The sequence below is a fragment of the Impatiens glandulifera genome, chromosome 7 (assembly GCF_907164915.1).
Source record: "Impatiens glandulifera chromosome 7, dImpGla2.1, whole genome shotgun sequence".
Classification (NCBI taxonomy): Eukaryota; Viridiplantae; Streptophyta; class Magnoliopsida; order Ericales; family Balsaminaceae; genus Impatiens; species Impatiens glandulifera.
In genome coordinates, this window is record NC_061868.1 from 5,096,447 (window position 1) to 5,122,764 (window position 26,318).

General features: G+C 33.0%; 1 protein-coding gene across 1 annotated transcript; it reads right to left on the reverse strand.

Annotated features, from left to right (window-relative positions):
• Positions 1 to 9,142: 9,142 nt before the first annotated feature.
• Positions 9,143 to 12,648, reverse strand: LOC124944753 (tyrosine-sulfated glycopeptide receptor 1-like). The gene has a single exon (XM_047485091.1). It carries the CDS (start codon positions 12,334 to 12,336, stop codon positions 9,169 to 9,171), a length of 3,168 nt encoding a protein of 1,055 aa, XP_047341047.1. The 5' UTR covers positions 12,337 to 12,648; the 3' UTR covers positions 9,143 to 9,168.
• Positions 12,649 to 26,318: the final 13,670 nt, after the last annotated feature.

A 26,318-nucleotide genomic window follows, 5' to 3' on the forward strand; every position in this document is an offset into this window, starting at 1 on the left:
GAATTGTTGGATTTGGTTTTTGATTCATACTTTATTGTTTGATTAATAGGGTTTATTATTGTTCAATCTACCTACAGCCGCTCTTCTTCGTCGCTCTTTTTGTGCAAGGTTAGTTATTGTTGTTTTATTATATGGTTAGGTTAGTAATTTCATGTTAGATTTATGTTAGATTTTAATGTTAGATTTAAGTTTGATTTATGTTTGGGTTGATTTATGTTAGAAGATGTTTGATTTATGTTAGATTAGGTTTGATTTATGTTTGAAATGTGTATGAATGAAATAATGTTGAATTAGATTTGTTTTGAATTAGATTTGATTTTAGGTTAGATTAGGTTTGAAATGTGTATGAATAAAATTATGTTGGATTAAAATTGATTGATTTGAAATGTGTATTAATGAAATAATGTTAGATTATATGTATGCTATATTTAAGTTTGATTTATGTTAGGTTTTATTATAGTTTGTTTAGGTTGAATTTTAGTTAGAAAATGTTAGATTTATGTTGAATTTCGTTTGAATAATGATAGATTAGGTAGCGATTATGTTACAATTATGTAAGCCTAATTAATTTAGACAAATTTAAGTAAATAATAATGCGAGTGCTTTTCCATTTTATTAGAAATATGGAAATACCCGATAAAAGATGGATGACCTTACGTCGAGATCATCCAAATTACGAGGAAGGTGTTGACAAATTCCTCGAGTATGCTGTTAGGAGTACATCCCGACAAACCGTGAAATGTCCTTGCGTAAAATGCTTGAACACGCCGTTTATGGAAATAGACGAAGTGAAGACTCACCTCATTATTTATGGAATAAATGTTCATTATGAGTATTGGTATTTTCATGGAGAAAAGAGACGTACTACTCAGGTGGTTAATGACGATGTCGATGACTTCGATGATGATGATGATGACGACGATGATCAGTCGGAGGATGCCGTGCCGGAATTCAACGATGTGAGACCGGAGATGAATAATACAGTTAATGAAGAGGTCAATGAAGAACGTTATATGCACGAATTTATAAACGACATGTTCTCCAACGTTAATGATGTCCTGAACAACGATGAACCAGTCGAAGATGCGCATAGATTTTATAAATTGCTTGATGATTGTAAACGGCCATTGTATGAAGGTGCTCGAATAATGAAATCATCAGCACTACTGAAACTATTTCACATAAAAAATGTATGTCAATGGACAAATTCTTCGTTCGATATGTTGTTGCGTCTGCTTAAATGATTTTTCCGCCGTCAATCTTCGACATCATGATGCATCTCCCGGTTCACTTGTCATTTGAGGCTTTGCTTGGAGGACCTGTTCAGTATCGATTGATGTATCCGTTTGAACATTACATGGGTACAATGAAAAGATATTTGTGGAATAATAACCACCCCGAAGCCTCTATAAGCGAGAGCTATCTTGTTAATGAGAGTATTAGTTTATGTGCTAGGTATATGGAGGAAGAAGAGCAAGAAAATGCACAACCTGAAATCTCGGGCATTTCAATATTTGCATCGTTGGAAGACCTATCTAACGGAAAAATATACAACTTGGATTATATCGATCGAGTGACAACTCATTCTTACATTTTGAAAAATTATCCCGAAGCAGAACCTTTTTACATGTAAGATTCTATGTTGCTGTTACTAATTAGCATTAAAGAGTGTGCTATTTAATATTCGATCTATTTGCAGAGATTATATGCAGTATTGCAAAAACAACGAGTTCAGTGGAGAAACGTTTGCCGCCTATTTCAAGCATCGAGTGAGTAAATTATAAACCATATATCCTAACTCTTTTTATTCATTTTAATAACTTCATTTCGGATACATACATAGGTCGCCCATTTAGCAGAATTTAACGACATATCAAGAGACCTCAAGATCTTAGGAGAAGGTCCAAGTATGTACTCGTCTATGTATGTTTGGTGTAAAGTAAACGGATACAAATTCTGTATAGAAAAACACGACGAAGGTTTGACCACTCAAAATAGTGGGGTGGTTGTTGAGGGTACAACGGGTCTGAAACTATGTCATACTACGGAGTTTTAACGGATATAATCGAAGTACAATACTTTTCTCACAAACGAGTTGTTTTATTCAAGTGTAAGTGGTTTGATACACACTCGGGGGAACTAGGAGTGAAAGTGGATAAATATGGCTTTGTAAGTATAAATGTAAACCGAATTTTGAAAACCCAAAGTCAAGACCCGTATATATTGGCGAGTCAAGCGAAACAAGTATTCTACGCCCCTGATATGTCAGCCCAACCCGGTTGGAAAATTGTGACAAAAATAAAACCGCGGTTTACAAACATATAGTTCAGATTAATTAATTAGGTAGATTTATGTTTTTTACTTTATATTCATTCTTATTACTACTTTATTTCAATTATTCACTCATTTTTATTAATGTTGTGCATTAAGAATGTCTGAAGGTCCTAAAACAACTTGGAAGAGTATGATGAAAACACCCAAGAAATTGTATAAAAGCTACCAAAACCTACTTGCCCAATTAGAGACTTTAAGGCTCTGAGGATCGTCTTCTAGAGACCAACCACCTATTGTTGTGGTCCCGATAGCTACTGCTCCCCCAACAGATGAGGATGTTGAGGCTACGGAGCTCAAAGAGTTTATAGAGAGAACGTTTGCTGATATGGTGGATGACGATGAGGCTGAAGACGAGGGTCTCGAGGAGCCTATCGAGGAGGATGACGAGGAGGAGCACGGTTCCAGTACTCCCGACCCATCATCGACAGGTAACTCGTTTATAAATTAGTTATTGTTTCAATTGATTCACATATCTAATTATGATTTTGATAATTTTGATGAATTTTCTACCCGCAAGAGACGGGGGAAGAACAAGAATATTGCGTTGTCTAAGAGGGTAGCGGGGACAAGGATTCCTCTTACGTTTAGAGAGAAGGATGGGAAGCCAAGCGGTACAGACGTGGGAAGAACACGATGGTCTAGACATGTGGGTCGATTATCCAGGACCCCGCAACCGTCTCACACCGTCTTCTAAAGTTGAAGGCATTAAGTGCAGACCAATTAGATTTACTTTGGACTGCTATCAAGGTAATACTTATTACTTGATTATACATTACGTCATTAAATAATTATTTTTAACATTTGGATGTTATTTTTTTCAGGATCCATTCGAAGCTACTAATGGTGATATTGAGTCTTTTCGAAAGACCGGATTGGGATACGCCAATCAGATATGGGATAGATGGCGGTCAGATTTGAACAAGGCATATATTCGCGTCCACAAAGGAGACAAGGCGACGGTACTGGCTAATCCTCCACCAGACTACGATCGAGATGATTGGGAGTTTGTGTGTCGCAACCATTTCTTCACAGAAAAATTTAAGATACGGTTTCATAATTCAAATAAAAGTTGATATTAATTAATCTAACTTCATTTTTTATTTCAAATACAGAAAAACAGTCGTACAAATATTATTAACAGGAAGAAGCTGAAATTTCCACATCGTACGAGAAGTAAACCGTTTGCACAAATTGAAGAAGAGTTGGTAAGTACATTATTTGTAATAACTTAATCTAAAGATTGTTATTAATTATATAAATCATTTATTTCAATAGACGATTGAAATGGGACGGGCACCGTCTGTCATTGAAGTATTCAAGAGGACCCGTACCCCAAAACCGACAAAAGAAAACCCAACACCCGTCCCGGACGAACACGTGCAAGAGAAAATTGTAAGTGAATTGCATATGCCTAGTTTTTTATTATAGAAATGATACTTTATTTCAATTGTGCAGGTTGATATGGAGGAGGTTGTTAGTAACGAACCTAGAATATCTGATTTTGAATTGATGGAAAGGGTGTTCGGACAACAAAAACACGGGGTAGTGTTCGGAATGGGATCAGGCGTCCGACCCACACACTTTCGTGAGAATCGTCGAAGTGGAAATAGTTCACAACGAAACAATGAGCGATTGTTAGAAGAGAATCAAATAATGAAGCTCAACCTGGAGGAACTGTAGAAGAGGGACGAAGAAAGAATGCGCACAATTCAACAAATGCAAGCGGAAAAAGAAGAAACAAATGCGAGAATGGAGAGAGAGAAGTTTGAGATGAACGCAAGAATGGAGAAAATCGAATTGTTTATGAGGCAACAACCACCTCCTCCCCCCACAAGCTAAGATTGTTTCGATTCAAAACATGTTTTCATTAGTAGTTGTGTCAATTTGAATTTATAACAGATTGTTCGGATTATTAGTTTGGTTGCGAATTTTGTAATGATAATGATCATTTAATGTGATCGTTTAATGTATGTGTCATTTCTTTTATTATTGATATATTGGTTTGACTGAACAGGTTTTGGTTGCGAGCAAAATAATTAGCACATTTTTAAAATTTTACGGGAAAAAACCGAAAGTAATATTGAAATCTCTCGTTTTTTTTCAAATGGAAAAACCGAGAGTTATGTAAAACTTTCGGTTTTTCCATTTGAAGAAAACCGAGAGTTAATTAGAAAACTCTCAGTTTTCACCATAGGAGTATAACCGAGAGTTTTCATATAACTCTCGGTTTTTCCATTTGAAGAAAAATCGAAAGGTAATTGAAAAACTTTCGGTTTTTCTTCAAATGGAAAAACCAAGAGTTATATGAAAACTTTCGGTTTTTCTTTTTGTGGAAAAACCGAAAGTTATATGAAAACTTTCGGTTTTCCTCTTTGTGGAAAAACTGAAAGTTTTCTAATAACTCTCGGTTTTTCCATTTGAAGAAAAACCGAAAGTTAATAGAAGACTTTCGGTTCTTCCCTAAGGTGTAAAACCGAGAGTTATTTGTAAAACTCTCGGTTTTCCTCTTTATGGAAAAACCGAAAGTTTTTCAATTACCTTTCGGTTTTACTCTAGGGTATCTAAACCGAAAACTCTACGATATCTCTCGGTAAATGCCCAATTGTTTTTAACGAAAGAGTCAATACCGAGGGATGACGAGAGTTACCAAAACCTTCGGTAATATGTCTATACCGAAAGTTATAGGGTCAAAACCGAGAGTTTTTACTCTCGGTTTTGACCCCTTTTTCACCAGTGTAAATTTGTGTACGGTTTACCAATTTAGAGTATTTGTATTTTAAATTATATTTTTTTTTGAGACATATACGTTCAAAACTGACGAATATGGTTTCATTGTCTTATAAATGTGTAATGTGTGAGAATAATTGATAAAATAAAAAAATAGAGAATTACTATTTTGCTTTTACAAATATGATAAGTTAGTTAAGAAAATGAATATATTATGTTAAAATAAGAATACATTCCTTTTATTTATTTATGAAAAACTTTAAATAACTAAAATGGTAATAGTTAAAGCTTCATACTACACAATTCAAAGTTCAAATCTCATTTAATAAAAATGACCCAAATTTGAACACAAATAGTAATTGGGCCTACAATAAATGTAATTTTATTTCTAAGAAAATGACATAATGTTATTAAATAAAAGACCTGAAAAGGGTAAAGAATTATAAGAGTTCGGAATTCAGGCAGAACAAGCCTTTAACAAAAATGAATGAACCAACGAGATGAAAATATAAAAAATAATCAGAATGAGAACAAAAGTGAAGGACTTAAACAACGAAGCTTAGTGCGCATTAAAATCAGAATTAATGGTATGACTTTCTCATACGCATTCCTCAATTTTTGACAAATCAACCAATTTATTTCACAACCACATTCGAATGAGCGAGTTTCCATCAAAGATAACTTCATTCCAAACAAACTCCACATCATTTCGAATCCTTGAAAATTCTTTTGCATTCCTCTCCATCCAAATATGATAAACAATGTTTGCAAAGAAGCACTTAAAGACATTTGAACTAAAATCATTACCATTTGTCTTGATGATTGTCATTTTCTTGATATCAATCAATTCTTTTAAGAAATTAAGGAGACTCATTGATGTGGAGAACTTACCCCAATGCAAGGAAGCAAATGTGCAGTCCCCTAAGAGATAGTCAATGGTCTTCTCATTTCCCATACAAAGAAGACAGCTGAGATCCGGAATATTCATATACTTCTTAATTCGATCGCGCATATTAAGTCTTTCACGAAACACCAACCACAAAATGAATTGGTGTCTAGGAATAAATTTCATGGACCACACTAAATGGGACCATGAAACCACCTCCCCTCTATTGCGAACAATATTCCATGTTGATCCCGAGTTAACCTACTTTCATTTTCAACACTCCAAACTCGAGAATTCACACAATTATTAAAGTGACAAGAAGACGTAGTATTGAGGATCCTCGTACCTTCTGGAATTCCCCTCAAAATGTTATTTCATTCCCGGTTTTTTATTTTATATTTGCCAAATTGTTATTTGAGGCTTGTACTTGTGATGATTTCACTAAAAATGACTTAAACTTTGAATTGTATCATAGGAGTCTCGAACTATCATAATTAGTCATTTGAGACTTTCTCCCAACCAAACGAATGTTTGTTTTCTTATTTTAACGCAATATTACACATTACACAATTTTAAAGTATCTAAACTCTATTACGTGTTTGGAAATTGTAAATCTCAAACAAATATGTTTAATTGATAGATCGTACATAAAATTATGTCGTTTCGAAGTATTATGAAAAATAAATACTAAATTTATCGGTCTTCGAACTTTTTCAAATCTTTACTTAGATCGCATATTTATTTTGGAAAAAAATGTACGAATCTAAATAAATATTTAAAAATAAAATAGAATGTGTAAATATAAAAAAAATGTTCAATTTATAAAAATACTTTCAAAATGTTAAATAAAACATGGTAAACTAGTTAAAGAAAAAACAGAAAAATAATACTATTAATACAGAAGTTTTGTCAAGAGAAACCTTAAATTTTTAAAATTGTGTATATTACCATTCAAAATTCAAAACTCATATAATGAAAACAATTGAAATTCAAACCATTATTATATAAGTTAGGCATATTATTATTTATATTTTAAATCATGCATTAAAAAATTAAATATTATTTTTTATATTTTCTTCTTGAATTATAAAATCATATTTATCCATCAAATCACATTTATGAATCAATAAAATTATATAATAATTTTGTTTTTATATTTTCTTCTTGAAAGAAAAAAAAAACAATTATTTGAAATTAAAATAAAAGACATATCACATCAATATATATTTGTCATTAATGGTGACTGGTGAGAAAGCTGAAGATCTTGAATGAAGACTAATTAATAAATATAAATTCAGCATCCATATTAATACATGCTATGACGACGACGACGACGTAGAGATCAAATCGTCAAGCCTTCATCAATTGATCTCTGATCTTCTCAAAAGAGAGAGATTATTTTGAAACCTATATATTCATCGAATCATCTTACAGTTAACTTATTATTGATCGCGATCATGATCAATCGAGAGACGCTGCTCCATTAACGAAAAGTAGATGACGCAGAAGAAGAGATCCTTCAAGGAAGCAAGAACATCAAGCTTGCGAGAAACCGCGAAGGAGTTACAGGTACACATTTACGGTAAGTTATGCATTCCGTATAGAAATTCTCATGATATATTGACGATCGATTAGTTCAAAAGTTTTTCATCTAATCATCAACTTAATTTCCACAGCTTTCTTCTCTATTCTCTAGTTCATGATTAGGTATCAAATGCAATCCAAGCTATCTATGTATTCTTATTAGCATTAAGCATTATCAAGTTATCTACATACTTTTTGAGATTGGAGGAGTTGAATTGCTCTTCTGTTTTCTGTTTTATCATACTTGCACTCCAACTGCTTGATGAAATGCTCACTTGAACTTTAGTATATTCTAAGTAATTGAATAACAACACATTATCATGAAGTTATCAATCATTCAGTTCAAAACTTACGAATCCTAGCTCATGTGTACACATTTAGGTTTTCCTCTAGTCATCAACCTATTTAATCCACAGCTTTCTTCTCTTTTTCTAGCTTATAATTAGGCAGCAAATGCAATCCAAACTAGATTACCTTCCTGAATTCTGATCCTTTTTCTTGACTTTGTATACTTCTTAGCATTATTAAGTTAACTACATTGCATTGCACTCTAACTAACTGTTCGATGAAATGCTTATTTGGCTTTAGCTTATGATTATGCAGCAAATGCGATCCGATCTAGATTACCTTCATGAATTCTGATCCATTTTCATGACTTTGTATTCTTTTCAATATTATCGCTATGTTCGATGAAATGCTCACTTAACTTGAGTAATTGAGTTTATCTTAGAATCCTTGATAATTGACAAAACTCTATATTCTAAGTAGATTAAGAACAACGTTATCATCAAGTGAATCTCCATGTCTATGGTAATAGTAGTAGTAGTAATAAGTTATGCATTCTGGATAGAAATTCTCATGGTTGTTTGATCGATCAATTTGTTCAAAGCTAGATCCATTCTCATGGCTATATAAAATTCTTCTCAGCATTATCGTGTTAAGTACCGATTATTGATATTGTTCTAGTAGAGGATCTTGAATCAGTTCTCTGTTTTTCATTGAGAGAGTTTAATTAGCAGCATGATGCAATTCCATGACAAATTGAAGAACATCAAGCATTATCATCTTCAACCAATGTGTTGAAAACTTTATGAATCTGTAGCATTTTTATTTATTAGTCCTCAGCTTACGATTAGGCAGGAAATGCAATATAATCTAGATTACCTTCCGAATTCTGATCCATTTTCATGACTTCGTATTTTTCTTAGCATTATCAAGTTAACTACATTGCATTGCACTCTAACTGTCTGTTCTATGAAATTTTCATTTAGCTTGAGTAGTTGAGATTATCTTAGAACCTATTGTAAACATAGCTCGAGAATTGACAAATTCCATATTCTAAGTAGTTGAAGAACAACATTATCATCATCTATAGTAGTAGTAATAAGTTATGCATTCTCGATAGAAATTCGTAGGATCTTGAATCAGTTTTCTGTTTTTCATTGAGAGTTTAATTAGCAGCATGCAATTCCATGACAAATTGAAGAACAGTTGAAAACTTTATGAATCTGTAGCATTTTTATTTCTTAGTCCTCAGCTTGATCGTAATATATATATATACATGGAGATTTGTTACTATATATATATGTGAAGTTTATATAAGTAAAAATCTGGACAAGAAAAAAGTGTGTTATTTATTATTTCTTAGCTCCTACATTGTGGAGCCAATCGACTACTTCAGTAATCGTGGGCCTCTTTAAAGGATTCTGATTAATGCACATACATGCCATTTCAAGTACCTGAATCATCTCTTCTTCAAAACCTTTCCCTCTCAGAAGAGAATCAAAAATTTCTTCTGATTTTCCCGCCTTCTTCATTTGCAGCACCCAAGAAACCAATTCTCTCGACGTTTTCGGTTTGAATACCTCAACCGGTCTCTTCCCCGTTAACAGCTCAAGCATAACCACCCCGAAACTATACATATCTCCTCTCAGAGTCGCGATCCAAGCCTGCCCGTATTCGGGAGGTATGTACCCGAGCGTACCGACCAATTCGGTGGTGACATGGGTGCGGTAAGGGAGGATCAATCTCGACAAACCGAAATCTGCGACGTGGGCTTCGAACTTCTCGTTGAGTAGAATGTTGCTCGATTTTATATCGCGGTGGACTATATGAGGATCGCATATTTGGTGCATGTACGCTAGACCCGTACTCGCACCTCTCGCGATCCTGAGACGCGTCGGCCAGTCGAGCTGCGCTGCCCCGTCGGTTTTCTCGTGGAGCCAATAATCCAGACTTCCGTTCTCCATGAATGAATATATAAGTAGACGGATTCCGTCGTGAACGCAGTACCCTTGGAGGGAGACTAAATTCTTGTGACGGGCTGTTGATAAAACTTCAACTTCAGCTTTGAATTCGCGTTCCATTAGTCCCATGTCGCCTGAGAGTTTCTTGACGGCTAGTTTTGTGCCGTTTGCTAGTGTTGCTTTGTAAACCAGACCGAATCCTCCGCAACCGACGATGTTCGCTTGGTTGAAATTGTCAGTCGCTTTCAGGATGTCGTGTATAGTTATATCCTTGATCTCGATGTTGTTATTGTTTTGGAAGATCATTAGCATGCTGTTCTCCTTACAAATATCGGTGGACATTCCGGAGTTTGATGTGAACGATATTGTTTCGAAGTTTACATTGTCGCCTTCTCCCCGCGGGATAATTCTCCGCTTGGATAAACAGACGGCAGTCAATACAACCGCGAAAGCGATGATAAAACATACGCCGAGCGTTACGCCGACGATGATATTCTTCTTCGCATTTTTGTACGTGTTTGATTTCCTGGTGTCGGAACCAGACGAGCAGCTGCGGTGTACTACCAGACCGCACAAACCGGGGTTGTTATCGTAACTTGACGAAGGAAACGTATCGAACTGACCGCCTGAAGGTACCGGTCCTTGGAGGTTATTGTTGGCGACGCTGAAAGACGATAAGAAATGGAGGCTTCTGAGTGAGGATGGGATCTGACCCGTGAGATGGTTTCCTGAGAGGTTTAGTTTTTCTAAGTTGACAAGATTCGATATTTGGTCGGGGATTGTTCCTGAGAAGTTGTTGTAACTGAGATCCAATACGTGAATGAATTTCAGCAGTCCAATTTGAATCGGGATGCTGCCGGTGATGGCATTGCTTCCAAGGTATATCGCCGGAGGTAAGTTAGCGAGCTGATGATAATACTGTAATGTCGATGTGTTGCTCGGATTAACAAAGACCGGCAATTCTAGATAGCTTCGGTCTATTTGGTTATCGACTCCTTCCGATGTTAATCTTAACATACGGGTGAATTCAATAGGGAATTCTCCTGTTAGATTGTTGGAAGATAAGTCTAGGTAGAAGAGATTCGGGAGATCACCGAACCATGCTGGGATCAAGCCCGAGAATCTGTTGAACGAGAGATCAAGAACTTCGAGCTGCTTCAAATTCCCTAACCAATTTGGTATCTCCCCGTTGAATAAGCAACCCCCGAAGCTGAGAATATGTATATTCTGAAAAAAAACTGTAGAGTTTGCTGCCATTGTTTCATCTGAAGGTAACTCTTCCCCATAGAAATTGGCTGATAGGATTAGAGTGCTGAGATTCCTGCAGTTTGTTAATATCTTGATCGCTGATTTAACATTGGTTAGATTGTTCTGAGAAACTGATAGGTAGGATAGCGATTTCAATTGCTGTATTTCGGGGACTAACTCGCCTACTAACTGATTGCTCGCAAATCGAACTGCGTTCAAAGAGGGACACGAGAATAGGCTCACGGGGAGTACTCCGGTGAAGTTATTGTTCCCGAGATCAACCGTGACAAGCCGTGATAGTCTGGAGAAATTCAGCGATGAAAGTTGTCCTTCAAACGAATTCACTCTTAAATTAAGTGTCACTAGATTAACGCAGTCCATGAGTGAAGGAGGCAAATGACCTTTCATCTGATTGATGTGAAGAAGTAGGGTTTCCAATTTGGATAACTTACCAATATCCAATGGAATTTCACCAGTCAATTTGTTACCGTCTAATTCGAGTACCCTGAGATTGGTTAGGTTCACGACTCGATTATCAATTTCTCCCGTGAGATTGTTACCCGGGAAGGAGATTACCTGTAGAAACTGACAGTTGAAAATCTCGGGCGGGAGGATTCCCCATAGTGAGTTGAAACCTGCTCGTAAAACTCGCAATTTGGAGCAAGAACCTAGTCCTGTAGGAATCTGATCGCTGAAATTATTATTGGAGAAATCCAAAGTGTCGAGTGAAGGTGAGTATAAACATGTTGAATTAGGTAAAGGATCGTTGAAACTATTGTTGCTGATATCAAACACCAATAAATTGGGAGATGACTGAAAAATGGAAGATGTAATCGTCCCGTTGAAGTGATTACCGGAGAGATTAAATGTGAGGATTGAGTCCGACAATGTTTCCGGCAACTGACCGACGAAGCGGTTATCGGAGAAGTCAAGGATCTGGAGACGGTTTAATGATGTGAAGAACCCATCTGGGAGAGGACCGGTGAGTGAGTTGTGGGAGAGGTTGAGTTGAATAAGATTGGTGAGATTGAGGAAGAGAGGTGAGATCTGTCCTTGGATGGATTTGGATGGTAGCCATAGACGGGAGACTCGATTGTTTCCGTCGCAGGAAATTCCTTCCCAATTGCAACAGTCTGTTTCCGATGACCAGTTTAAGGAAGATCGAGATATGATTAGGGTTGATAGAGAATCACGATCGATTTGATTGCAGATGGATTGGGAAGGAGATGGGAAGAGGAATAGAATGAATAATAATAATAATAGTAAGTAGTAACAGCCATGGAAGGAGAAGAAGCGGAGCCACAAGGGCATGGCTGTTGAAGGGGAGGGGAGAAGAGAGGGAATGATGGCGATGGGTCGGGGGTGGGGAGATGAAATGGCCGGCGATATATGGTGTTTAATAGTAGTGGTTAAGTTAAGAAGATAATAGTGAAGAAATGATTAACATTAATTAGAAACATAGATAGATAGATTATAGAGAGAAGAAAGAAAAGAAAAAGGAAAAAAAAAAGAGAGAAAGACAGTGGAGGGTGTGGAGATACTCACAATCAATCATGTGGGGTTTTCCACTTTCTTCCCCCATTCAAGTTCGTGCTTGCAGAACTTTCCTTTTTCTAATTTACCCATTATATGACCTTATTTTTTTTTTAATTATTTTATTACAAATTGAATTATTCAATAAAAAATATTATATTTGAGTAGGCCTTGTTTGTATGTTTGAGAGAAATTAGTTGATGTTGACATGGAGCATTATAAAAGGATGAGAGAGAGAATGAATATGTTCTCTCTTCTTTTATTTATATATATATATATATATAAATAAATAAAAGCGTTTACTTTTAAGAATAAGAAGAAGAAGGGAGATGGGGATGGGGGCGGCAGTCCGGTGGACTTTCTCTATTTGATTAGTGGGTAATTTATAAGTTTTCTAATTTAGATAGTGGGTAATTTATAATTAATGAATGAGAAGAATGCGTGCAATATACGTGATGATTAATAATAATTTAACTATCTCTATTTGGAGGGAAGAAAGATGTTTATTGTTGAATGATATGATCATCTATTCATATATATATAAAGGGGAATAAAGCAGGCAGGAATATTAAGGAGGGTTGGTTTTAAGTGTTTCTCTTTCTTTTCTTTTCTTTTTCAGTCTTCTTACTTCACCACTTGAAATAAAGATTCTAAAATTTAAATGGCCTATAGAAATGAGAAAAACTACCTTTATGTGGATGATATTTGTTAATTTAAGTTGTTTGTGAAATCAAATGGAACCTAAATTGGTAGGATATAAAGTAAGGAAATGGGTGGAAAATGTTGGAGGTGTGCTCTTTAGGTTTGATTAAAAGTTTGAAATATAAATTAAGAAAGACTTGAATTAGAATTTTATTATATAAGATGGAGAAGACTTACCTTTCTGTATTATTGTGTTTACCTTACTATAAATATATTTACCACTAGTTTCATATTGGGTTTTAATTGAATGAATTAATAATTTAAATTTTATTTTATTTTTAATTATGAAGAGCTAAAATGACATCCTGCAACTATAACTCTCTGTTTTTATTTAAAGCGTTTTGAATCAAACATGTGACATTTTAATCTCTTAAGTTGATTATTTACTCCATTATCACTTTTTGGTGGAGTATAATTTAAATTTAATTTTACAGGATTATGTTATTTGAATTTTTTGATTGAATGTTTAGAATAAAAATATTATTTGATAAAAAAAAAAGTAATTTTAGTTTATAATTAATTTATGATTTTTTTAATATTTTAATTAATGAGTTAAATAATAATAAAAAATAAGAGTTAAGAACATAATTTTATTTAAAAAAAGCATCTCATCTCTAAATGAGTAAAAATAATACATAATAGATTAATTGTCATATTTCAGATGAGGTAATGAACAAGTATAATTTTCTTTTCTTAATATTTATAATTGATAGTCAATAAGAACATGCTCACACTAAAAATAATCTTATTTAAATAACCAATAAAATATTACATTAATCTCTTGTAAAGACTAAATTAAATTTCTAAAAAAAAAAAAGTATTTATGTCTTTAAACTTTGTTCAACATGGATTATTTGAATTTTATCTCAAATAATTCAAATATAACATCATCAATCTCTTTTATCATTTACAATAATCAAAATATTTTTAATTTTTTTTGGAGGGGGCATTTTGACTGTTGTTGAGGTTTGTGTAATATAACGTCAGCTGTGTATGAGTGGTATTATTAATCATTTTATTCTATATTTGCAAATTGGCCAAGCGACCAAATCATTTCTCCAGGGACAAATAAAGAGAAAAATAGTATTACTAGTAGTAGTCTCCACCAAACAAACTACTCTATATATTTATTTATTTATTTATTTATTTAAGTATTAATATTTTCCTCGTTGACCCACAGGTAGAATAGAATATAATAAATAAATAAATAAAAGGATAGTGGTTTAATAAAAGTTGATAGGCAAAATTGATATTTTTCAAAAAAGTTGAAGGGCTGAAATTTATATATTTATTTAATTGACCAGTTAGCTGCCAAATAAAGAAATGTGTTTGACCAGCAATGAATCCATCTCCAGTTAGTTTTTGGTAAACAGATCTAGGAAAAAAACAAATGAAAGTAGGTAAGCAGTTTAGTTATTCAGCCAAATATATTATATAAATAAATTGAATAAATAAAGTAAACAGTGTTGTCAGGTCTCTAAGAGCTTGTTTGATTTTATTTTATTTTTTTTTGAAATATTTTAACAAAAATCTATTTATTAAATCCTATTTCTTTTACACTCAATTTTAAATACAATCAAACTTAAATAACTTATTTTTTTATTGAAGAATTTTTTAAAAAGTAATTCTAATAAAATCCTAAATAACCCAATATTAAACAAGCTCTTAAATCATGTCATTTTTTTTTTTACCAATTTTGACCCAATTCAAAATACTTTTTACTTTCTAGGCCTAATGAAAAAGTCTATTCAAAGACAATAATGAAGAATGAAGAATGAATCAAATAAAACGCAATCTCAATATAATCTATTTCTTGACTATATCAGATTTATTTTATTATAAAGCTTGAATTATTCAAAATAAAAAAAATATATTTTAATTAATAAATTTAGTTAGTGACAAATATCCAGATGTAATTACATTAAATATTTTGAAAAACTCTTTTTAGAGTTTGGTTGTGTAAAAAATGGATGACCTATTTGAGGCATATTTAGAGATAATACTGAAAGATAATATAATAACTTTCGTTATTTCTCTCGTGTGAAATACCGAAAGTTATTCAATTACCTTTCGGTATTGTCTATCGGGACATTACCGAGAGATAATAGATCATCTCTCGGTATTTTCTTCCAGGATAATTCCGAAAGATAATTGAATAATTTTTGGTATTTCACATGAGAGAAATACCAAAAGTTATACTATTATCTTTCGGTATTATCCCGAGAAAAAATACCGAAAGATAATTGATTATCTTTCAGTATTTTCTATTGGGGACAATACCGAAAGATTTACTAATAATTTTTGGTATTTTTTTACAGAGAGATTCGTAAATCTATCGGTAAACACCTAAAAAGATTTACCAAAAGTCGTTATATCGACGAATGTCGAGATTTTTCAAATCTTTCAGTATTGAGTTATACTGAAAGATATAGAGTCAATACTGATAGTTTTTACTCTCAGTAATGAACATATTTTTACTAGTGGCATGACAATTATAAACCGTCCCACAATTTTTTTATTCAAATTATTTCAAGAGGAACGGATTTCCCGGTTTAATTAGTAATTGACTTAAGATGGGGTAGTGATGATATTTGTATTTTATCGTCCCGATCTCATGTTAATTTTATCTCGACCATTAATAAATATAAATAAATATATAACTATAAGCATGGAAATTTGACATACCCCAATTTATAATAATATTTATTATTTTAAAATAATATTTTTAATTTTTTTAATTCAAAATAACCAAAAAGAGAGGTTAAAACTAAATTAGGATTAATTTTTGTAATAATTAAATCCTAATTAGAAAAATTAAATAAAAACCAAAAATAATTTGAGGTTAAAATATTGTATTTATTTTACCTACATTAATCAAAAAGTGGGTTGAAATAATTTAATTGTGATTCTAAACATAAATTATGTATAATTATTATGGCTTAAAATAATTAAATAAATACTCAAATATAAAATAAATAAACATAATTTTTATTATGTTATCAAAAATATTTTTGTTTATTAATTTGGTGAAGAAAAATTAATGAAAAGTGTTAAATTCGATTTTAAATACTCTTTTATTAAAAATAAAAACTGATAATTCAGTGTGGCTGAAAATAAGAGAATCGGCTACAACATGATTTGTATCCATCAGATCAACGCTGAATTTTCATCTAGTGCCTAGGAAGAAGTCACGCATCTGGTTATAACCAAGGAAGTGCACGCCCGGGTCCACACTAAATCAGTTAACGGGACGCTAACCCCGTTAGCCTAGATGCCCGGACGCTAGACGGAATGCCTAGCGATGGACGGAACGCCTGGCGATGGACGGAACGCCAACGACGCATTCATTTAAACAAAACGCGGTCGTTTTTTTCTCCTTCTCCGTTGAGAAATCGCGAACGCTAGAGGCTCGCGCTAGATGCTGGTGATCCTTATAGAAGCCCTATCTTCGCCATCTTCCATCCTTATCCCTCCAAATTTCACCAGCGTGCACGTCTCTCACTCACCTTCAATTCCCCTAGGATCAGAAGTCAAAATCTACCCGAGAACTAGGATTGCGAGGACAAAAGAAAAATCAAATGATAAGGTTTCAGAAGCCAAATTTGATATGAATTTGAAACTGACGTAGATTGAGTGTAAATACTCTCTAGGTGTTCTTTTTCCAATCCATCGAACAAACACCAACAATGACAGCCTGCTTGAAGACTTCCATTGAAGCTCCGGCGACTGGAATTTTAAGAAATCTTTCCGGCGTTCCAAGCTTTGATCTAGAGTTCTGAAAAGCTTTCTAAAGACTATTAGAGTGTTCTCCAATCAATAGTATTGTAAAAAAGATTCCATCGGCACATCAACGGAAGTGTGCACGCTAGCACTCTCCTCTAAGCTTCTAGCTTCCAAATCGGTTGTAATTCAAGTTATGATTCAAATTGAATTTTTTCAAGTTCGATCGGATTAATCTTATTTAGGGTTCAATTCCGTACTTTCTATAGTTGAAATTAATCCATATATGATTTCTAAGCTTTCTATCGAAAGCAATTTTATCAATTCAACCCCAATCAAAAAAATCCAAATTTGATTTGAAAATCTAGAAATTTTGAATTTCATGTTCTTGAGTTTTTTAGCTTGAATTTTGATTCAAATAGTTGCCTAACATGTTTGTAAACAAGTTAGAATGATTTTAAAATGATATTACATACATCCCGACCATGTTTGATCGATCTGAAATTTTAGAAAAATAAAGTTTAAATTTCAGTTTATAAAGTTGTTACAGAGCTTGTGTAATGTTCTTGTTATGGTCTTGTTCGATTGTAAACATCATTTCGAAGTTGTTGGAACAAGAATTAGGCCAAGAGATGGCCTAATTCAAAAGTTCCCAAAATTTCCCCTATAAATCGTTTTGAAAAATCAATCGTCTTAGGGTTAGATTGATCGATTCTAGGATTGGGGCCTTTGATCCCTATATCCATATGATTTGTTAGTAATTTACATATCATGTTTTTATGATCTGTATCAGAAGTTACAAACCTGCAACTTTTGAACCAAATAAAAAATACTCGGTCCTCTTGGATCAAGTCCTATAGGACTGAGAGTTCTCGGTCCTGACCGATACCAAGGACCGAGAAAATTGACCTAGGACCGAGACCAAAGACCGATGTTCTTGAGTTAGGACCAAGCACTATGACCGATGTTCTTGAACAAGAACTGAAAAATCCGACCGAGAGTTTTCACCTATGACTGAGAGGTCTGACTTGGGACCGAGGCTCCCAAGACCCACGACTGAGAAATCTAGATCTTGGACTGAGACTCCCAAACCTATGACCGAACAATCCGAGTTTAGGACCGAGTCTCCCAAACCCTATGGTCGAACCCTTTAGTCCTCTAACTGAGTGTCCCGAGCCCCGATCTAGAGCATCCTTGGTCTAGACCGAGCCCATCTGATCTCAGACCGGTAAAATCAGACCCAATGCCTATGACTTCGGTCCTAAGGCCTGTTTGGTTCCACTTTTTAAAATCTAAAATTATTTTTGTACTTTTGAAACCCCCAATCCATTTTCAAACAATCCCGAGATATTAGAAAATGATTTTAAAATATTTTTGAGATATTTCCCAAATAAATATTTTGACTAAGGTCCCATTTAAAATTTATGCTTAAATTCTAATACTTTTTTAATATTTTTCAGGTATTGTATTTAATCTTTGTTAATCGCAATAGCAGGAAAAATATTATAAATAAAATTTTTGATAGCCAAACTTTTACTTTAAAAATAAAATTGTTTTTAACGGGTGCGAATGACATTAAGCGAAAGCCATTTTAAGATCGTAACCAAATAACGAACCTCTTATGGAAACTCTGGTATAAAGTACATTTATATACGTACATTTTATTGATTTTTCTAAAAATCATTTGACGACTCTATTTTTTTTTCAAATAAACAATATTTTCTTAAATTAATTATATTTAATTAATTTAAAATCGGATTTCAAGTCAAGTTATTATTTATTTATGGTAAATACCCAGATTATTAGAATTTGAATAAAATTAATTATTTTTACATAATTAATTTCAAAATCAGTCATGTACTATCAAAATCTAAAGAAAATAATATTTTATTTAAAAAATAGATGTCTGGCATTTAAACTTTAAACAAAGATTGAAACGCATCGAACTTTGAGTTACCCCGGATCCTCGTATTGCCACGTGTCATCTGACACGTGCTAAACTACGGAGCCATGGATTTTTTCGGGGTTACAATAACATCACTAATTTATTTATTTTTTCATATTTAATAAGAGTTTTAAGTTTATTCATTTTATAATAACATAATTTTTCATGTGTTACAATATATATATAATATTAAAAAAATTCTTTATATAACTTTTTATCAATTGTTTTTTGTTTTTTTAAGGAATATGGTATAACGGTGTCCCGCAAAATTTCTCACAACCGAATGGAAAAGGACGGTAATAAAAAACTCCTAAGTAAAAAGACGAGATGGTAAACACATTCCTTCATCCTAATCCGCCCCATTGTCATCTCTTACCTGTAATGATTATTGAATCAAGCATAATTCCGAAAAGAATAAATATCACAATTTAATCTATGTTTAAAACACCCTATATATTAAATGTTATTGTTTAGTGGGTAGTTTTTTAACTTCGGTTATTACATTTTTATTACTTGGTTAAGTCCTAAATATTAGGAGGGGCACTTATATGTTAGTGATCTATTTTTTAGAGTTCAGTTTTAGTTTTATTTGTATTTAGAAAGTTTTGATTGATGCTAATGAAAGTGTGTTTTTTTTTGGATTTAGTTATCTGATTCAATAATTGATATTAGAACCCTAAAAGTTCAACGATTTGGTGGGTCGAATTCACTTTGGGAGAAATGAGAGTGAATCACTTGAGAATAAAATGTTTTCAAATGATTAGAGACATAAGAATGATGAAGGTATAGGGCGCCAACTTATATGCAAATGTTTTCAAATACTTCTTTGGAGCCATAATTTACAATATTTGGAGGGAGCGAAATACAAGAATCTATAGCACAGTTCATAGAATGGAGGAAAAAGTTTGGGAAGATATTATTGCAGATGGCAATGCACTCATATACACTTAGAGAGGAATTCCGAAAAATAAAGACAACTGAAGACTAAGCCAAATGTGGAATATTCCTTTCAAAATCGTCACAAGTAAATTCAGATTAAAAAAGTTATAGAACTTGTTTGTTTGTGTTGTTTGTGTTTGTAATTCATTTGTTGTTTTCATCAAAGTAATGGCTTATCAAATTTTGATTCTTGAAACTCACTCCCCTTTGGTATTTTTAATGAAATGAACCAAACCATTTTTTAAAAAAAAGATTAAAGTTATTTGACATTATATACTAGTGTTAATCCGATCTCGTAAACAATAGGAAGCAATGAGTGACTAGAAAAGAATGAAACTTGGAATTTGGTTGAGTTGTCAAAATGTTCTAACAAGATTGGAGTCAAATGAGTTTTCAAGACCAAGACAAATGAACTTGGAGAAGTTACTAAACACAAAGCCAGAATTGTTGTGAAAGGATATGCTCAAAAGTATGGAATTTATTATAATGAAGTATTTGCTCATGTTACTATGTGGGATACCATCAGATTAATTATATCTTTGACTACTAAAAAAAGGTTGGAACATTCATCAATTGGATGATAAAAATATATTTTTACATGGAAATTTGAAGGAGGATATTTTGTGGATCAACCTCCAGGCATTATAAAGAAATGAGAGGAACACAAAGTGTACAAATTGAGTAAAATTTTATATGGACTGAAACAAGCTTCATGAGTTTGGTATAGCCGCATAGATTCGTATTTCTCTTGTAAAAATTACATAAAATGTCATTCTGAAGCAACACTCTTTACCAAGACGGTCATAGGTAACTTACTTATCTTTAACCTATATGTTGAAGTTTGCTTGAAGTTGCTTTTATTTCTCCTTATTTTTAGCGTTTCAATTTTAGTTTGTGGTGTAATGGGTGATTTTTAGGAGAGTTTTTAGTAGACCTGTCTATGTATTTCCTTATTTTTTTAGCTCCACTATCTAGTCATTTAGTTGTATTTAAATTATTTCAGCTTAATGAAAAAACACTATGTTTTCCCTTCCATCTATTCTTCTACACAAAAAAGTATTCTTAGTTCAAAATAACCAACAAATTGGTATCAGGGTTATTTCTTGAGGGACCTGTGAGTGAGAGAAACCTATCACGACATCTATTTTTTCCATGGATTCAGATATACCCTTTACATCATTAGCACTACTTGTGTTCAATGATAATAATTACCATGTTGGGCTGCCCGGATGGAGACTCATATGGAGGCAAATGATTTTTTGGAAATTGTTGAGGAGGAGTATGTAGTGCCAGAATTACAAGTTAACTCAAAACTGGCACAAATAAAGAATCAAAAATAAAAGACAAGGAAGTCGAAGGCAATGGCTACTCTGTTTACTGTTGTATCATCTGAGATTTTCATCAGGATAATGACCATAAAGTCAACATTTAAGGTCTAGAATTTTCTTAAAGAAGAGTATGAAGGAAATGAAAAGATTAAGGGAATGCAAGTTCTTAATTTAATTAAGAAATTTGAGATGGTGAAGATGAAGGATTCATAGACCATCAAAGAGTACTCTAACATATTACTCACAATTATCAACAAGGTAATATTGTTTGGCACTAAATTTCCTGATTCCAGATTGGTTCAAAAGGTGTTGGTAACTATTCTTGAAAGGTTTTAGGCTACAATTTCCTCATTAAAGAACACTAAAGACATGTCAAAAGTCAGTTTGCAGAAATCTTGAGTGCCTTCAGGCACAAGAACAGAGAAGATTGACGAGAAATGAAAGGTTTATAGAAGGAGCATTGTCATAAAAAATGCAATCAAGCCAAAGTGAAAAATAGAAGAAGGACTAGAAAAGCAAGAAGGAAAATGCAGGTTCAGATTCTCCAAACACAAATAAAGGTTTTAAACCAGATTTTTCTCATTGTAAGTACTATGAGAAGAAAGGTCATGCATATTTTAGATGCTGGAGAAGGCTAGATGTGTAATGTGAGAAGTATCATATGATGGGGTATCACAAGAAGATTTGTAAAAATAATTTGCAGCAGAAGGATGTGACTCAAGTGAACCTTCAGCAAAGAAATGTGGCTCAAGTTGCAAATCAGGAAAAGCAACTCTTTGTGGCAACTTGTTTTGCAGCAAATAACTCAAGTAATAATTGATTTTTGGACAGTGGCTGCACCAACCACATGACATTTGATCGAGGTCTCTTCAAGAAACTAGACACATCATTCAACTCCAAAGTCAAAATTGGCAATGGAGAGTACATTGTAATCAAGGGAAAATGGACTGTGGCGGTAGACAGTTCCCCAAATACTAAGTTGATTAAAGATGTGTTATTTGTGCCCAACATCAATCAAATTTATTAAGTATTGGTCAGCTACTCAAAAGAGGTTTAAAAGTAATCTTTGAGGACAAGGAGTGTCTAATCAAAAATGCAGATGGAGAAAAGCTTTAAACTAGATCCACTAAAGGAGGAGTAATCAGCCTATTCAGCTATAATATCTCAAACTAAGATTTAGCATAAAAGGCTAGGCCATTTCCTTTATAATCCAGTGCTGAATTTGTAGAAGAAAGAGTTTGTAAAGGGTTTGCCTCAATTAGAAGCTAACTTGCTGAATGCAAGGCTTGTCAATTAGGGAAGCAATCAAGACTTCCTTTCAAGACAGCAACCTGGAGAGCAACTGAGAGGCTTAAATTTATTCACACAGATTTTGATGGGCCTCACAGAACTCCTTCACTGAATGGGAGTAAGTATTACATAGTTTTTATTGATGATTGTACAAGGATGTGTTTAATCTATTTTCTTAAGTTCAAGTTTGAAGTTACTGGTGTGTTTTTAAGATTCAAATAGTGAATAGAAGCTTAAAGTGGCAGTAAGATTCAGACCTTAAGGTCTGATAATGGCAAGAGTACACCTCAGAACAATCCAATCAATTCTTTGAAGAAGTTGGGATTCAACACCAACTGACAGCCTCATACACACCTCATCAGAATGGAGTGAGTGAGAGAAAGAATCGCACTATCATAGAGATGGCAAGATGTAAGTTTAATGAGAAAGACTTGCCAAATGAGTATTGGGCAGAGGCTGCAAACACTATTGTCTTTCTACTCAACAATCTACCAATTAAGGTTATGGTTACAAACCCCATGAGAAAAACCGTAATGTGTTTTGATGTTTGTGTTTTTCACTTTTTCTTATGTACCACAAATCAAAAGAGATAAGCTAGACAAAAAGGTTGAAGCTGAAATCTTTGTGGGATACAACAAGTAGTGTTATTCAGACAGTGATTGGACTGGATTTATTGATGATATGAGAAGTATTTCGGCCTATTGTTTTAGTTTTGGTTTAGGAGTGTTCTCATGGTGTTGTAAGAAGTAGGAGATAATTGCATAATCCACAGCAGAAGCAATGTTCATTACTGCTACAGTTATTGCAAATCAAGCTTTATGGATGAGAAAAGTGCTAATTGATCTGAGCTTGAGACAAGAAGATTGTACAAAGGTGTTTGTTGACAACCAAACTGCAATTTCTATCTCAAACAATCTTATTTTCATGGGAAGACCAAACATTTCAACATCAATTTGTTCTTTCTTAGGGAAGTGCAAAAAAGGGGGTATTTTAAGATGAAGTATACTGAACTTCAATTAGAAGACATGTTCACCAAGGCCTTACCGAGGAACAAGTTCGAGTTCTTAAGGGAGAAACTTGGCATCTACAATAACTCAAGCAAGGAGGAGTGAGTTTGTTTGGAATTACTTTTATTTCTCCTTATTTTTAGCATTTCTGTTTTAGTTTGTATTGTAGTGAGTGGCTTCTAGGAGATTTTTTAGTATATCATGTTCATGTATTTCCTTGTTTTTTTTAGCTCCATTATCTAGTCATTTATTTGTATTTAAATAATTTTAGCTTAATGAAAAATCACTATGTTTTTCCTTCCATCTTTTTTTCTACCCTAAAAGGTATTTTTAGTTTAAAATAACCAACCCTCTATGTTGATGATTTAATCATTACCGGTAATGATGATTGTTTAGTAGTTGGATGGGCGGAGCCATGATGAAAAATTACCTGGGGCTGATTCCAACTTACATCTCAGATTTAACTTTCTATGCTCCGCTTTTTTTCAATAAAATTTCCACGATTATTAGAAGATTGAGACTTGTCATGCCCTCTCAATGCACACGCTTGCAAAGTGAGTCACCGAGTGCTTTCAATAGTTGTTGTAAGCCGTAATCTGTTATTTTGTTTTTCATCTGAAGACTGTGCATTCAGTACTTTGTCAATATGACAATGATATTCATTAGATTATCAAGATATTCAACTGCCCTATTATGTGGTGAAATATTACATCCTATATGCATAACAAAAGAGCATTTATTCTCATCATTAACTCGCTTTCAATATTTGAATCCATCTATTGTAAATGTAGGTTTTGGGGGTTGCTTATGTTCAAACAAGAAACATGGGAAACAAAAAACAGCATCTTTCAAATGAGAGTATTCTAACCAAGTAAATTTCTTAAACCAATGACTTTGGAACCGTCGATTTTGATTTCCAAATTTGGTCGGCGGGTACTCATCTTTAATAGGTTGATATGACTCCATCTTGATATAAGCTCGTCTAATTTCATCCCTCTGATTAAAAGAATATTTCCATATCAAAATACGTAATGCTGGATAAGTTTAAGAGAACTTACATCAACATCAATTCTAGGAGATTTGTTAGGTTCTTGAGCAGGGATATCAAATTCTTTATTTAAATACCGAACCAAACAAATGTAACTATTTTAACTTGTTTATATATATTAATTTATATTTTCTTATAAAATTTTGAAATAATTTAAAATTAAGAAATATAAAACACTATTATTATTTTAATTTTTATATTAATATAATTTTAAAATAAATAATATTATTTATATTAATTAAAATTTATGTATCAGGATTTGATCGCCTAACCTCATATTTGCAGTTTAATTACCTAACCAACTGGGTTAAGAGTCCTATGTCAAACACATTTATAGAATGTTTTATTCTAAGATTTTAATTTAGGTGGGGCTGGAACCCACCTTAGCCCATGCGTGGCTCCGCCACTTGGATTCATAAAGGCTATGGAGTCGGAATATGAGATACAAGGTTAATGAAGGATGAAGGGGTGATGAGTTGATTCAACAATGTTTAAACAAATTGTTGGTTGTCTGCAATACTTGATTGTGACTGACCAGATTTGATGTATGGTGTTGGTCTAGTTAGTCGATATATAGAAAAACATATTGTTTGTCATGTGAATGTTGTTAAACGAATCCTTAGATATGTAAAGGATATTCACTATACCCTAAACCCCGGTTGTGCTGATTTTACTGATAGTGATTATAAGAAACGCATCAGATTATGTCTTCTTATTTGGGAAAAATGAGTTACACTATCGACTACAGAAGCAAAATTCTTATTTTGTAGCCTATCCTCAAAGAAGCAGCCAATAGTTACACTAACGACAACTCTAGCAAAATTTGTTTTTGTTGTTGCGTGTGCCTGTCAATCCAGCTGTATGAAAATAATTTTGCAAACTTTGTATATTCTCAAAATGACTGCATGGTTCTTTTCTTTGATAATGTATCAACAATTAAACTTTCCAAAAATGCAATAATGCTTGAAAAAACAAACATATTCATTTTAGGTATCATTTTTTCCGTTTCAGTCTTAACATTTTATTAAATGGAATGAAAGAGCTTCGAATGATCTGTGCATTGATCTCAGCACATAAATAAAGATAGATACTGCCGTGTTAGTATTATTGTTTAATGGGTAGTTTTTAACTTCAATTATTTCATTTTTATTAGTTAGGTCCCGTCATTCAAAGAAAGGACAAGAAAAGGTCCTTTTATTAGTTAGGTGCACTTATGTTTGCCTCTAAAAAATTTTGTTTGATGCTAATGAGAGTTTGTTTTTTCTTTTGAATTTCATTATCTAATTCAACATATTATACAAAATTAATAATAATATATATATTCTAAAATATTAAAAATTTCTTTAAAAACAATCTCTTCACTATAATTTATAGGACAAAACAACAAAACGATAACAGATAAACCTATTTTTCTTTTTTTTCTATGAAAGAAATCAACTTTCATTCGCAAAAAATTGCTAAATAACCCATAAAGATAAAAAAAAAAAAAAAAAAAAAAAAAATTATTATCAAAAACAATTTTTTATTTTTTAATTAAAATAAATGCACCGAAAATCATTTTCTTTGAAAGCCATATATCTTATCAAACTGGTGTTATACTTAAAAAGGAAAAACCTTCCACAAACAAGCTCTTAGTAGCTTATATCAACTTTATTAATACAAAATTTAATATTTAAAATAATAATAATACAGTATAAATGTACATTAAATCTTGCACTAAAGACTTTGTTTGATTTAATCAAAATAAATCACTTCTCCAAGTATATAAAAATGACATAAAA